Source organism: Molothrus aeneus, chromosome 24 (genome assembly GCF_037042795.1).
Source record: "Molothrus aeneus isolate 106 chromosome 24, BPBGC_Maene_1.0, whole genome shotgun sequence".
Classification (NCBI taxonomy): domain Eukaryota; kingdom Metazoa; phylum Chordata; class Aves; order Passeriformes; family Icteridae; genus Molothrus; species Molothrus aeneus.
In genome coordinates, this window is record NC_089669.1 from 2,796,423 (window position 1) to 2,809,602 (window position 13,180).

Sequence of the window (13,180 nt, forward strand, 5' to 3'; positions counted from 1 at the left end):
CGGAGGGAGCTGTGGAAGAGGTTGTGTCCCTTCTATAGGTGGGGTGACAGGAATGTGCTGAGAGTGTTTTGGGTAGGTTTAGGAAATCTGGAGGGGGCTGTGAAAAAGGAACAGCCCCGTTTTTGTGGATGGAGTGCCAGGAATGTGCCAGTGCCTCACTCAGCTCCCGGTCCCCTCAGGTGCACCAAGATCCTGGACAAGAACGGCGAGCCGCGGGTGTTCAAGGTGAAGGACAGGGACGAGATGGTGAAGAAGGTGATCGAGCCCATGGCCTGCCACGGGCTCAGGACCATCTGCCTGGCATTCCGGGACTTCCCTGCGGACGCAGAGCCCGACTGGGACAGCGAGAACGAGATCCTGTCTGACCTGACCTGCATTGCTGTGGTGGGGATCGAGGATCCCGTACGGCCCGAGGTACCAAACCCCCCCTGGCCTGTGCTGTTCCTGGCCCTTTTCCTGCTGCTCAGGGCTGGGATCCCCTCAGGAACTCCAGCAGTTCCTCTGTGCCCATCCCTGCTGTGCCCCCAAGGAATTCCAGCAGCTCTTCTGTGTCCCCAGTGTGTTTAAATAAAGACTGGAGATGGCACTTGGTGCTATGGTCTGGTTGAGGAGTTAGGGCATAGGTTGGACTCGATGATCTTAGAGGTCTCTTCCAACCTCATTCTGTGATTCTGTGAACTCCAGCAGCTCCTCTGTGCCCACCCCTGGTGTTCACCCAAGGAATTCCAGCAGCTCCTCTGTGTCCATCCCTGATACTCCCCCAAGGAATTCCAGCAGCTCTCCCTGCTTTGCCCCCAAGGAATTCCAGCAGTTCTTCTGTGCCCATCCCTGATATTCCCCCAAAGAATTCCAGCAGCTCCTCTGTGCCCATCCCTGCTGCAGGCATTTCTCTCCCATTTTTGGACAAAACAATGGCAGCATGTTCCTACCCAAAATTCCCAATCCTTGTGTTCTGTGCTGCTCCAGGTGAATGGAAGCAGCTAGCAAGAATCCTTGGGCTCCTGGAGCTGGTTTTCCCTCTGAGCTGTGTGCTGGGCTAATGCAATAATGCCCCATCCCTGCCTCTGGATGCAGTCTGGAGCTCTCCCCCTGCTCTCCTGGTCCCTGATGAGATGTTCAGGGATCTGGCAATCTGGGAATTGCATTACAGATCCCCTGGCTGCAGCAGCTCTGGAGGCTCCTGATTCGATTTGCTCATTGCTCACTCCAATTTCCTCTCTTCCCTGATGGATAAACCCATTAGTGGGGTGGGAGGGGATGAAATTCCTGCTTTTATGGACGGTCTGGCCGTGCCTTGGCACCCAGGGAGGTGACAGCAAGGTGGCAGCAAGGTCCCTTCCCTTTGGAAGGGAGGAAAGGCTGTGTGGGACTGTGAGCAAAGGGTTGGGAATTCTTTGGAGCAGGGACCTGCCCTGTCCTGGTGTCTCTGCTGGACCCAGGAGAGCCATGGGAGCCCCAGGGAGGTGACAGTGAGGTGGCAGCGAGGTGGCAGCGAGGTGACAGTGAGGTGGCAGCGAGGTCCCTTCCCTCCGAGGTGGCAGATGCAGCTCCCCCATCCCTCCAGAGCCCTCTCCAGATCCTTTTAGGGACAAGGAGCTGCCTCACTCCCGGCGTTCCCAGTGCCAACCCTGTCCCTGTCCCCAGGTGCCCGATGCCATCCTGAAGTGCCAGCGCGCGGGCATCACCGTCCGCATGGTGACAGGGGACAACATCAACACTGCCCGTGCCATCGCCACCAAGTGTGGCATCCTGCTGCCCGGGGAGGACTTCCTGTGCCTGGAGGGGAAGGAGTTCAACCGCCTGATCCGCAACGAGAAGGGAGAGGTGGGAGAGCTCGGCCCTGCGCGGGCAGGGAGGCTTCTGCAGCTGCAAAAACCCCAAATCCTGAGGGGTTCCCCAAATCCTGAGGGGTTCCCCAAATCCTGAGGGGTTTCCTAAATCCTGAGGGGTTCCCCAAATCCTGAGGGGTTTCCTAAATCCTGAGGGGTTTCCTAAATCCTGAGGGGTTTCCCAGATCCTGAGGGTTTTTTCCAATCCTGCGGGGTTTCTGAATCCTGAGGGGTTTCCCAGATCCTGAGGGTTTTTTCCAATCCTGCGGGGTTTCTGAATCCTGAGGGGTTTCCTAAATCCTGATAGATTTCCCAAATCCTGCTGGGTTTTCCAAATCTTGCTGGGTTTTCCAGATCCTGCTGGTTTTTCAGAATCCTGATGGGTTTTATGAATCTTGAGGGGTTTCCCAGATCCTGCTGGGTTTCTCAGATACTGATAGATTTCCCAAATCCTGCTGGGTTTTCCGAATCTTGCTGGGTTTCCCAATCCCTGCTGAATTTCCCAAATCCCGCTGGGTTTTCCTTGTTTCCTTGCATAAGGAAGCTGCTGGGGTGCTCAGCAGTGTTTGGGGTGAAGCCACTGTCCCGTCCCACTTGGGATTTGCTCTCTGGTGGGACAGAAGATTCCAGGGGAGGATTCACTTCCCTCTTCCTGGTCCTGCAGGTGGAGCAGGAGCAGCTGGACAAGATCTGGCCCAAGCTGCGGGTGCTGGCACGCTCCTCGCCCACGGACAAGCACACCCTGGTGAAAGGTGGGCACTGCCCCTCTCCAAGGCTCCTCCCTGGAGTTTTTCCAGCCTGGTCCAGGCTGGGATCCTTCCCTTGGGGTTTAATTTCTTGTTTCCGTGGCAGGAATCATCGACAGCACCGTGGGTGACCAGAGGCAGGTGGTGGCTGTGACAGGGGATGGCACCAACGATGGCCCAGCCCTGAAGAAAGCAGATGTTGGGTTTGCCATGGTATGGCCAGCCTGGGGGTTTTCCTTTGTTCCATGGGATTGCTTCCAGAACCCATGGGAACTCTTTTCCAAATCTATGGGATGGACTGAAAACCCAAAAAAGGATTTTCTTAGGGTGTTGGGTTGGAGTCTGAGCTGCGTAGGGCTGTGAGAAAGGGGTTGGGAATTCCTTGGAGGTCCCAGAGCAGGGACCTGCCCTGTCCTGGTGTCTCTGCTGGATCCAGGACAGCCATGGGAACCCCAGGATTTGGTTTTTCCTGCAGCTTTTCACCCCAATTCCAGGCATGGTGCTGGATCAGGCTTTGGGAATTGATTTATGGGGGAAAACTCTGGTTTGATGCCTTTTTATCCTGTCCGAAAGGAGCAGGGAAATAAACCTGTTGTTTTTAACAGGTTCCCTGGGGATTAATTTAGGGACATGAGCAGGAGCTGGGTGGGGAGCAAATGAGAGATTTTTAGGGAAGTGTTTTTAGAAATGTGCTGAACAGCCAAACTCAATTCCAGAAGCAGGGAAAGCTGTTCCCCTAAACCCCATTCGCTGCAGCAGGCAGGGATTTCCCCTTTGAGGAGGGATTGGGATCTGAGGAATCCGGGAAGACGCCAGGAATGGGCTCGTTTTGGGCAGGGCTTGGAATTCCTGCGTGGAATTCCTGCGGGGCGAGCGCCTCGCTGTGCCGGCTCCGGGAAGCGCAGCCCGGCCCGCTGCCCTGGAGATCCTGGCAGGGATTTTTGGGGATTTTTTGGGAGTTTTGGGGATTTTTGGGAAGCTGCAGGGCCGTTCTCAGCCCAGGCTGGGGCAGAACCCTCCGGGCTGAGCTCTGCCTCCCTTGGGCTCCCAGCAGAGGTGCCCAGTCCGGGATGGAGCCAATCCCTGATGTGAGGAGGGAGGTGGTTTCCAGCTGTTTTCCAGCTGTTTCCTGTTTGTTTTCCAGCTGTTTCCTGTTTGTTTTCCAGCTGTTTTCCAGTCTGTTTTCCAGACTGTTTTCCCACAGTTTTCCAGCTGTTTCCTGTTCGTTTTCCAGCTGTTTTCCAGTCTGTTTTCCAGACTGTTTTCCCACTGTTTTCCAGCTGTTTGCTGGCATTTTCCCAGCTGTTTTCCAGCAGATTTCCAGCTTTTTTCCCATCTATTTCCTGTCTGTTTTCCTGTCTGTTTCTAGCTGTTTCCTGGCATTTTCCCAGCAGATTTCCAGCTTTTTCCCAGCTGTTTCCTGTCTGTTTTCCAGCTGTTTCCCAGCTGTTTTCCGGCTGTTTCCTGTCTGTTTTCATGTCAGTTTTCCATCTCTTACCTGGCTGTTTCCTGGCATTTTCCTGGCTGTTTCCCAGCTGTTTGCTGGCTGTTTTCTGTCCGTTTCCTAGTGTTTTCCCAGCTGTTTCCCAGCTGTTTCCCAGCTTTTCTGCACCATGGCTCTGTCTGGGGAAGCTGGGCCGCCTCAGAGCCTGTCCCTGAAGCCCCTGGAGCTCTGCTGGCCCTGCTGAGCAGGGATTGGCACCAGCTCCAGGGGCTTTTCCTGCTGGGCACGTCCCTGGCACACAGCAGAGCCAGGCAGGGCCGTGACTCACCCCTGGCTTTGTTCCCAAGGGCATCGCGGGCACGGACGTGGCCAAGGAGGCCTCGGACATCATCCTGACCGACGACAACTTCACCAGCATCGTCAAGGCCGTCATGTGGGGCCGCAACGTCTACGACAGCATCTCCAAGTTCCTGCAGTTCCAGCTCACCGTCAACGTGGTGGCCGTCATCGTGGCCTTCACTGGCGCCTGCATCACACAGGTGAGCTCACCTGGACAGGTGGGACATGGGAGGTCTCACGTGGATGGGTGGGACATGGGAGATCTCATCTGGGTAGGTGGGACATGGTGGCATCATCGTGGCCTTCACTGGTGCCTGCATCACACAGGTGAGCTCACCTGGGTGGGTGGGACATGAGGGGGTTCTCACCTGGGCAGGTGGGACACAGGAGGTCCCAGAGAAAAGGAGAAATATCTTGGGGGGTGTTTTAGGAAGGTGTTAAGTACCCCAGAGCAATTCTGGAGTTCTCTTCAGGAGGAGAGAGAAACAAAGAGGGAACAAAGGTTTATTTTGGTGGTGTGACATGTTCTCTCCCCTGAAGGCTCTGCAGGGAGCTTGGAGAAAAGGAGAAATGTTTGGGAATGTTTTAGGAAGCTGTTAAATACCCAAGAGTGATTTTGGAATTCTCTTCAGGAGGAGAGTGAAACAAAGAAGGGAACAAAGGTTTATTTTGGTGGCATGACACGTTCTCCCCCCTCAGGACTCGCCCCTGAAGGCCGTGCAGATGCTGTGGGTGAACCTGATCATGGACACGTTCGCCTCGCTGGCGCTGGCCACGGAGCCGCCGTCGGAGTCGCTGCTGCTGCGCAAACCCTACGGGCGCAACAAGCCGCTCATCTCCCGCACCATGATGAAAAACATCCTGGGCCACGCCGTCTACCAGCTCACCATCATCTTCACCCTGCTCTTCGCAGGTCAGCCGCAGGGCCAGAGTGTTCTGGGAGAGAGGGGAGAGGGGAAGGGGGAAAGGAAAGGGAAAAAAGGAAAGGGAAAAAGGAAAGGAAAAAGGAGGAAAGGGAAAGGGGGAAAGGAAAGGTTTTTTCTTTCTTTCTTGATTTCTATTGTTTTTTCTTTCTTTCTTGGTTTCTGTTGTTTTTTCTTTCTTTCTCAGTTTCTCTTTTGGGACATTTTGGTCACTCTAGGTCAACGACCTTGGTAGAAAATTCATTCAGTGTAAACACAGATCCTCTTCTCAAACTTCCCTGTGGCTCTCAGAAATGCTGTAAAACCTCTTTCACATCTTCCCTTCCCCAAATCCCCTTTTTTCTCCTGCTCAGGGGAGAAGTTTTTCGACATCGACAGCGGCCGGAACGCGCCCCTGCACTCGCCCCCCACCGAGCACTACACCATCGTCTTCAACACCTTCGTGATGATGCAGCTCTTCAACGAGATCAACGCGCGCAAGATCCACGGCGAGAGGAACGTCTTCGAGGGCATCTACCGCAACCCCATCTTCTGCTCCGTGGTGCTGGGCACCTTCTTCGCCCAGGTGACCCCAGCACGGGCGTTTTGCTTTGCTCCATGGGTTATTCCACTGGGATTCCGTGGCTTCTGCTTTGCTCCATGGGTTATTCCACGTGGGTTATTCCATGGGTTATTCCACTTTGTTGCGTGGGTTATTCCACATGGGTTATTCCATGGGTTATTCCACTTTGCTCCATGGGTTATTCCACTTGAGTTCCAATTTGCTCCATGGTTTATTCCACATGGGTTATTCCATGGCTTCCACTTTGCTCCATGGGTTATTCCATGTGGGTTATTCCATAGGTTATTCCACTTTGCTCCATGGGTTATTCCACATGGGTTATTCCATAGGTTATTCCACTTTGTTCCGTGGGTTATTCCACATGGGTTATTCCATGGCTTCTGCTTTGCTCCATGGGTTATTCCATGTGGGCTATTCCATGGTTTATTCCACTTTGCTCTATGGGTTATTCCACATGGGTTATTCCATGGTTTATTCCACTTTGTTCCATGGGTTATTCCACTTTGCTCCATGGGTTATTCCATGGCTTCCACTTTGCTCCATGGGTTATTCCACATGAGTTATTCCATGGCTTCCACTTTGCTCCATGGGTTATTCCACGTGGGTTATTCCATGGTTTATTCCACTTTGCTCCATGGGTTATTCCACATGGGTTATTCCATGGCTTCTGCTTTGCTCCATGGATTATTCCACTGGGATTGCTTCCAGACCATGGAAACTCTGATTTAGTCCAAATCTATGGGATGGACTAAAAACCCAAAATCCCAGCCTGGGTGTGAAGTCCCTGCTCTTTTCTGATGTCCCATAAGTTTTCCAGTCTGGATGAGATGTCTTTGGACCTCTCTGGTGTTCCACAAAATTCCCAGCCTGGAAGTGAGTGAGGTCCTCGCTCCTCAAATTCCCAGCCTGGATGTGAGGTCCTTGCTCCTCCTCTTGTAATCCCAGGAGAGAGGGGAAGGTGTGGCCCAAGGCAACCTTTCCATGCCCAAGGTGTGACTCTTTTCTCCTGTGCTGCAGATCATCATTGTGGAGTTTGGTGGGAAGCCCTTCAGCTGCTCTGGGCTCACCTTAAGCCAGTGGTTCTGGTGCATTTTCATCGGAGTGGGAGAGCTCCTGTGGGGCCAGGTAAGGGCCAGCCCCAAAATCCTGCCCCATCCTTCCCTCCCTGGCCGTGTTCTCCCTGGTTTTTCTCCAGGGTAGCTCCTTATGAAGGTGTTTAGGATGGGGCTGATGCCCCACCCCAGCAGCAGGAGAGGAGGTCGCTCATCCCCTCCTCAGTCCCACCCTGCTGCAGAGGGACACACCCAGAAGTGACAGGGACATTCCTGGTGTCCCCACTGGGTCCTGGCAGCTCCCCTGGGCTGGTGGCACTGCAGCTGATGCCTTGAGAAGGCTGAGCTGGAAGAGAGACTGGACAGAGCCAAAGAATAAAGCAGGGATTTATTAAAAGGATCTCCTCAATGGATCCACCTTGGGCAGCACAAGAGCCCAGGCAGGGCTGCACCCAAGGTGAACCAAAATGGTCACAAAATGAACCCAAGATGGACCCAAAATGGTCACAAAATGGACATCTGGTCACAGGGTCTCTCACTCTTATAAGTTCTGCTCCATTTGCATATTGGAGTTAATTGTCCAATTACAGCTTCAGGTTATGAAGTCCCATCCTTCTTGTTTCTCTCTCTTCAGTCCATGTTGTTAATGCTTTTGGGCCTGAGATTTTGGTAATTTGAAATTTGGATCATAGAGAGGGCCTCAGATTTGGATCATTTGAAATGTGGATCATAGAGAAGGGATTGTTTTCTCTCCCTACTCTGAGATCAGAGCTCACCAACCCTTAGTACAGAGCTCAGACCCACGCACGAAAGCAGCACAGAATCTAAAAACCCCAAAAGCAAAACCCTGAGGCATCCCCAGGACCTCAGGCTAAGTCCCCGCTGTGTCCCTGCCTGTCCCCAGCTGATCTGCACCGTGCCAACGAGCCACCTGAAGTTCCTGAAGGAGGCTGGGCACGGCATCACCAAGGAGGAGATCCCCGAGGAGGAGCTGCCCGAGGACGTGGACGAGATCGACCACGCGGAGATGGAGCTGCGGCGGGGGCAGATCCTGTGGTTCCGGGGGCTCAACAGGATCCAGACCCAGGTACTGGGGGGCAGCAGGGCCTGGGGGGGCTCTGCCTGCTGTGTCCCCTCCTCTCTCTCTCCCCCTGCAGGGGCTGTGTCTGCAGAGAGGTGACAGCGGCTGCTCGCAGGATGCCATCGCCTCCCGGGCCAGGCTTCTGTCTGTGCCTTTGCAGGGAGCCAGGATAACCTGGACTTGGGGACAGCTGGGGGTGGAGGGAGGCTGTTCTGCTGCAGGCACTGTGCAGGAGGCTGGATGTGCCACTGATGGTCACCTCAGCAGCACAGGAGGCTGTGAGAGGTGCACAGAGCGCCCCAGGCTCTGCTCTGCTCTTGCTGGGATGCTGTTCCCAGTGGGAATGTGCCCAGCAGGGATCTGCCAGCACCAGAGCCTCAAGGTGTGGCTCCTTGTGCCACCCCTCTGTGCCACCTCCCTGTGCTGCACACCCAGAGCTCAGCCCCACAGCACACGACAGGAGAAAATCTCTCAGTCTTCTTTTTACATCACTTGGTTCTCCCTGACTTTTTTTCCCTGATTTTTTTCCTTTTTCCCCACCCCAAAAGGGTGGATTTTTGCTCCCACCAAGCCCCTCACTTTCCTTGGAGGCCAGGGCAGAGCTGTCCCATGGAGGGAAAAATCCTGGTGTCCCCAGGCAGGCAGAGCTGCTGGGTCACCTTTGTTCCTTCTCTGTCCCTCCTCTGTGACAAACAAACGGGGACAGGGGCTGGGGCAGATTTAACTTCCCTTCTCTGAGCTGTCACCTCCACAGTGTCACCTCAATGGCCTCAAGGTGAAGCTCAGCCTCGGTTCCTGGCTGGCTGTGAGCCCTGAGGGGCAGCTGGGTTCTGTGTGGGGGTAACCAGTGCTTCACTGACATGAGGAACGTGCTGGGAGCATCCAGGCCCTCCTGGAAGTGGTGCAGATGTGCTGGAAATCCGGGAGCTCTGCAGGGCTGCAGTGCCAGAGGTGCCCCTGGGGCTGAGCCTGGATCTTCCCAGGTGTTTCCCTGTGCTGGAGCTGAGATGAGCTCCTGCCACGTGAGAAATGGGTGCTGGCATGTCCTGGAGCTTCTTTGGGGTCCAACCTGAGCATTGGGGGGGGGGGGCTCCTGTCCGCATTTGGGGTGTGTGAAAAGGGCTCAGGGGAGAAGAGGGATATCAGAATGGGGCAGGAGCCTAGCCATGTGTGAAACACCTGCCCAGCCAGAGCTGGGGCTGGAGGAGGTGCCCAAAAGGTGCCACGGGGCTGGCATCACCCAGCCACAAAGTGCCCAGGAAGCCACGGTGGCCCCTGAATGCTGCTCAGTTCCTCGAGCCTTGGGACACATCCACAGGGCAGCCATGGCCCCACCACCAGGGTGCTGCATCCCCAGCAGCCCTGAGGCCTGGGAGAGGGGCTGGGACATCTCCTGCTGCCACAGGAGCCCTGGGGAGCCCGTGGAGTGTCCCCAAAGTGCCCCACAGGGCTGAGGCACCAGGAGCCCTTCCCCAGCAGCTGCCCACTCGCACTCTGCCCACCCTCTCTGTCTGTCTCTGCTCCTCCTGCAGATTTTTGGATAACCCCAGGTGTTTCCTCTGCCACTGCCTCCCACCACAGCCCTTCTGGTGGGGGGATCGACCCTGCTGCTCTGGGAAGGGCAGAGCTGGACACTCTCTCTGCTCCAACAGCAAAACCCCACGTGGGTTTCAGGGAGTGTGGGGTGGGCTCTTTCCTCCTTCCTCCTCCTCTTCCTCGCCTCTCCATCCTCCTCCTTCCTTGCTGTCTGTCTGCCCGCCCTCCCCTGTCCCCTGTCCCCTGTCCCTGTCCCTGTCCCTGTCCCTGGCCGGGTGTCGCTATCTCACTCTCTGGTTCTTTGCAGATGGACGTAGTTTACACATTCCAGACCGGCGCCTCCTCTTTGCAGGGAGCCCTCAGGAGACAGCCTTCCATCGTGAGCCAGCACCACGATGTAAAAAATGTTTCTAGCCCAACCCATGTAGCTCTTTCCTCCGTCAATTCCACTCCCACCACTTCTGCTGTTGCTGCTGCTGCTGCATCTCCTCCTGCGGGCAGTGAGTGATGGTCTATTACAATGCATGACTTTAATGAGCACAGAGAGCACCTGCACCCCCCTAACCCCGCCTGCTCTCTCTCCCTCTCAGCCTTGACTCACACACTCAGTCCCAAACCTGAAGGATGGGGCGGGAAACCCTTCAAAACCCCAGGGTTTTTTTATGCTGTTAACAAAGTTATGAACCTTTCTGGTCCTTTTTTCCCCCCCCAGTTCCTTGTTGCTTCCTCTAGTTTTACCTCTTCTCCTCCTTTGCAGGGCTGGTGTTTGTGTCCACCCTCCTGAGGGTGAGCAAAAATTGGCAGTTCTTGCTCAAAAACCCCCCGAGTTCACGAGCATTGCTGGGAGGAGGGCAAGGCTGAGCCCAAATCCTGCTGGTTCTTCCCACTGGCCAGCCCTGGGCCACCCCAGGGATGGGCAGAGGAGTTGCTTGAAATCTCTTCTGGAGGCAGAGTGGCCGCTGGGACTGTCCCCAAGGCTGGCTGAGCCACGGCAAGGAGGGACAAACAGGATCTGCTCCTGCCCTGGGTGCTGCCTGTGGCTCAGCTGGTGACACCTCGGGGCTGCTGTCCCCCTCTCTGTCCCCACCTGGGGACTTGCATGGCCTGGGGACATCCCTGTGCTGCCCTGGGGAGCCAGAGGATCCTCGGTGCCCACCTTGCTCTGCACACTCTGGATCCCAGGGTATGCAGACACTGCTCTGCATGGAAATGGGCATGAAAAACAATTCCTGCTGGACCCCAGTGGGAATTCTGGGTCCTGGTTCTGGCACTGGGTCTCCAGACCCTAAAAAAAGCATGGAACACAATTCCTGCTGGACCCCAGTGGGAATTCTGGGTCCTGGATCTGGCACTGGGTTTCCAGACCCTAAAAAAAGCGTGGAACACAATTCCTGCTGCATCCTAGTGGGAATTCTGGGTCCTGGTTCTGGCACTGGGTCTCCAGACCCTAAAAAAAGCGTGGAACACAATTCCTGCTGCATCCCAGTGGGAATTCTGGGTCCTGGTTCTGGCACTGGGTTTCCAGACCCTAAAAAAAGGCCCTGTCTGTGTTCATCACAGCTTGCTCTGCACATGCTGGATCCCAGGGTGTGCAGACACACAACTCTACATGGAAATGGGCATGGAGGCCACATTCCTGCTGGATCCCAGTGGGAATTCTGGGTCCTGGATCTGGCACTGGGTTTTCAGACCCTAAAAAAGGCCCTGTCTGGTGCAGGGCTCTCTCTCTGTTCATTGTGGGCTGCTCTGCACACGCTGGATCCCAGGGTGTGCAGACACACAACTGTGCATGGAAAACAATTCCTGCTGCATCCCAGTGGGAATTCTGGATCATGGATCTGGCACTGGGTTTCCAGACCCTAAAAAAGGCCCTGTCTGTGTTCATCACAGCTTGCTCCGCACATGCTGGATCCCAGGGTGTGCAGACACACAACTGTGCATGGAAGTGGGCATGGAAGCCACGTATCAATGGGAATTCTGGATCCTGGCTTTCCAGGCCCCCCCAAAAAGGCCCTGTCTGATGTAGAACCCTCTGTGTGTTCGGTGTTGGGGCTGGTGAGCACGTGGCCGTGGGTTCTGTCTGCAGGCTGGGAGCAGGGAATGTGGCTCTGCTGGATAATTGGCTTTTTTATTGCACAGTCACTTATCTCTGTTCTCCTCTGATTAGAGAAATACCCTCGGTGACTTTCTGGAGAGCTTTCAGGCTCTGCTGTTTATGCACTGTGGGGGAGGAGAGAGAATTTGGGATAATTTTGTTTTCTCTCTGTTTAGCTGACTCTGAGGCTGGCAGCTGATTGGGTTTAACCCCAGCGATTCTGGAGCAGCACAGCTGCCTCCTGCTCCTGCCTGCATCTGGGAAAACCTCCAGGATTTTCTGGTGGAATAAAATCTGCTTAGAGGGGCTCAGAGCAGAGGGTTTGCAGGGGTGGGGATGAGACCATAATCCAGCTTTTTTGCAGTCTGTGGATCCATGTTTTCCCCCATTTTGCAGTGAGGGAATAGAAAACTTGGATAGCTCATGCAAACTTCACCAGGAGCTAACCCAGGTCTCCAAATTTCCTGCTGTTTTCTTGCCTGGATTTCTCTTGTTTCCCTCTGCTGCTTCCCTCTCTCCCAAAGCTCCTCTTCCCTCCACGCAGATCTGTGGTGTCCCTCTCCCATGGATGAGTTTTTCCAGGGCTGGATTTGCTGTGTCCCTTCCTGGAGCTGCTGGAGAGCTCTCAGGAATCCATGCTCAGGTTTTGGCAGAGCCCAGCTGCTCCTGCTGGGAATTCTGCCCTGGATTGAGGGGCTGGGCAGAGCCAGGGGCACGGGATGAGATCCCCAGGGGCTCTCCCCCAGCACGTGGAGGTTTCACGTTCCACAGGAATCGATCCCAAGCCTGGAGGTTGCATTTGAAGCTTCCAGGTGGAGAGGAGGCTGGAGGAGCCGGGCGTGGGAGGGAGGGAGGGGCAGCTCCAGGCTGGAATTCAGCTCTGCTGGCGCTGCCTGCCTCATTCAGAACACATTTCCTCTCTGTTCCCTTCCTTTGAGAGGGAACAGCTGAATTCATCTCGCAGCAGGTGATGGAGAAGGGAGGAAAATCTGAGGGAAGCTGCAGCAGGAGCTCCTTGAGGGGGCTGAGCAAGAGACTGAGCACAGATTCCCTGGAATTGCTCCAGGAGCCTTCCCTGCTGCTCCTGGCAGTGCTGGACAAATCTCCAGGGCTCTGGAGGTGATTCCTTGGGAGAGGAGATCTCCTGCTCCCACATGAGAGGGGGAGGCTTCTGTGGAGCTGCTCCTAAATCTGAATGGTAGATGCCACCTCCTTGTGGCTGTGACAGTCCCTGGGCTGTCCCTGGCCACCTGCTTGTGGCTGTGACAGTCCCTGGGCTGTCCCTGGCCTCCTCCTTGTGGCTCTGGCAGTCCCTGGGCTGTCCCTGGCCACCTCCTTGTGGCTCTGACAGTCCCTGGGTCTCCTTCACCACCTCCATGTGGCTGTGACAGTCCCTGGGTTGTCCCTGGCCACCACCTCGTGGCTGTGACAGTCCCTGGGCTGTCCCTGGCCACCTCCTTGTGGCTCTGACAGTCCCTGGGCTGTCCCTGGCCACCTCCTTGTGGCTCTGACAGTCCCTGGGCTGTCCCTGATCACCTCCTCGTGGCTCTGGCAGTCCCTGGGTCTCCTTGGC

The 13,180-nt window shown here is 55.4% G+C and overlaps 1 protein-coding gene across 3 annotated transcripts in view; it reads left to right on the top strand.

Moving 5' to 3' along the window:
* Window positions 1-13,180, top strand: part of ATP2B4 (ATPase plasma membrane Ca2+ transporting 4) — a 60,928-nt gene that overhangs the window by 40,865 nt on the left and 6,883 nt on the right. Inside the window, exons 13-22 of one of the 3 annotated variants that reach the window (XM_066565283.1) lie at window positions 180-414; window positions 1,645-1,824; window positions 2,494-2,581; window positions 2,682-2,788; window positions 4,367-4,558; window positions 5,058-5,271; window positions 5,635-5,846; window positions 6,861-6,968; window positions 7,800-7,982; window positions 9,820-9,909. In XM_066565283.1, the coding sequence (XP_066421380.1) occupies window positions 180-414; window positions 1,645-1,824; window positions 2,494-2,581; window positions 2,682-2,788; window positions 4,367-4,558; window positions 5,058-5,271; window positions 5,635-5,846; window positions 6,861-6,968; window positions 7,800-7,982; window positions 9,820-9,909 (1,609 nt within the window). Of the gene's footprint in view, window positions 1-179; window positions 415-1,644; window positions 1,825-2,493; window positions 2,582-2,681; window positions 2,789-4,366; window positions 4,559-5,057; window positions 5,272-5,634; window positions 5,847-6,860; window positions 6,969-7,799; window positions 7,983-9,819; window positions 10,013-13,180 lie in introns of all 3 variants that reach the window. The other 2 variants (XM_066565282.1, XM_066565280.1) reach the window with 2 other exon arrangements.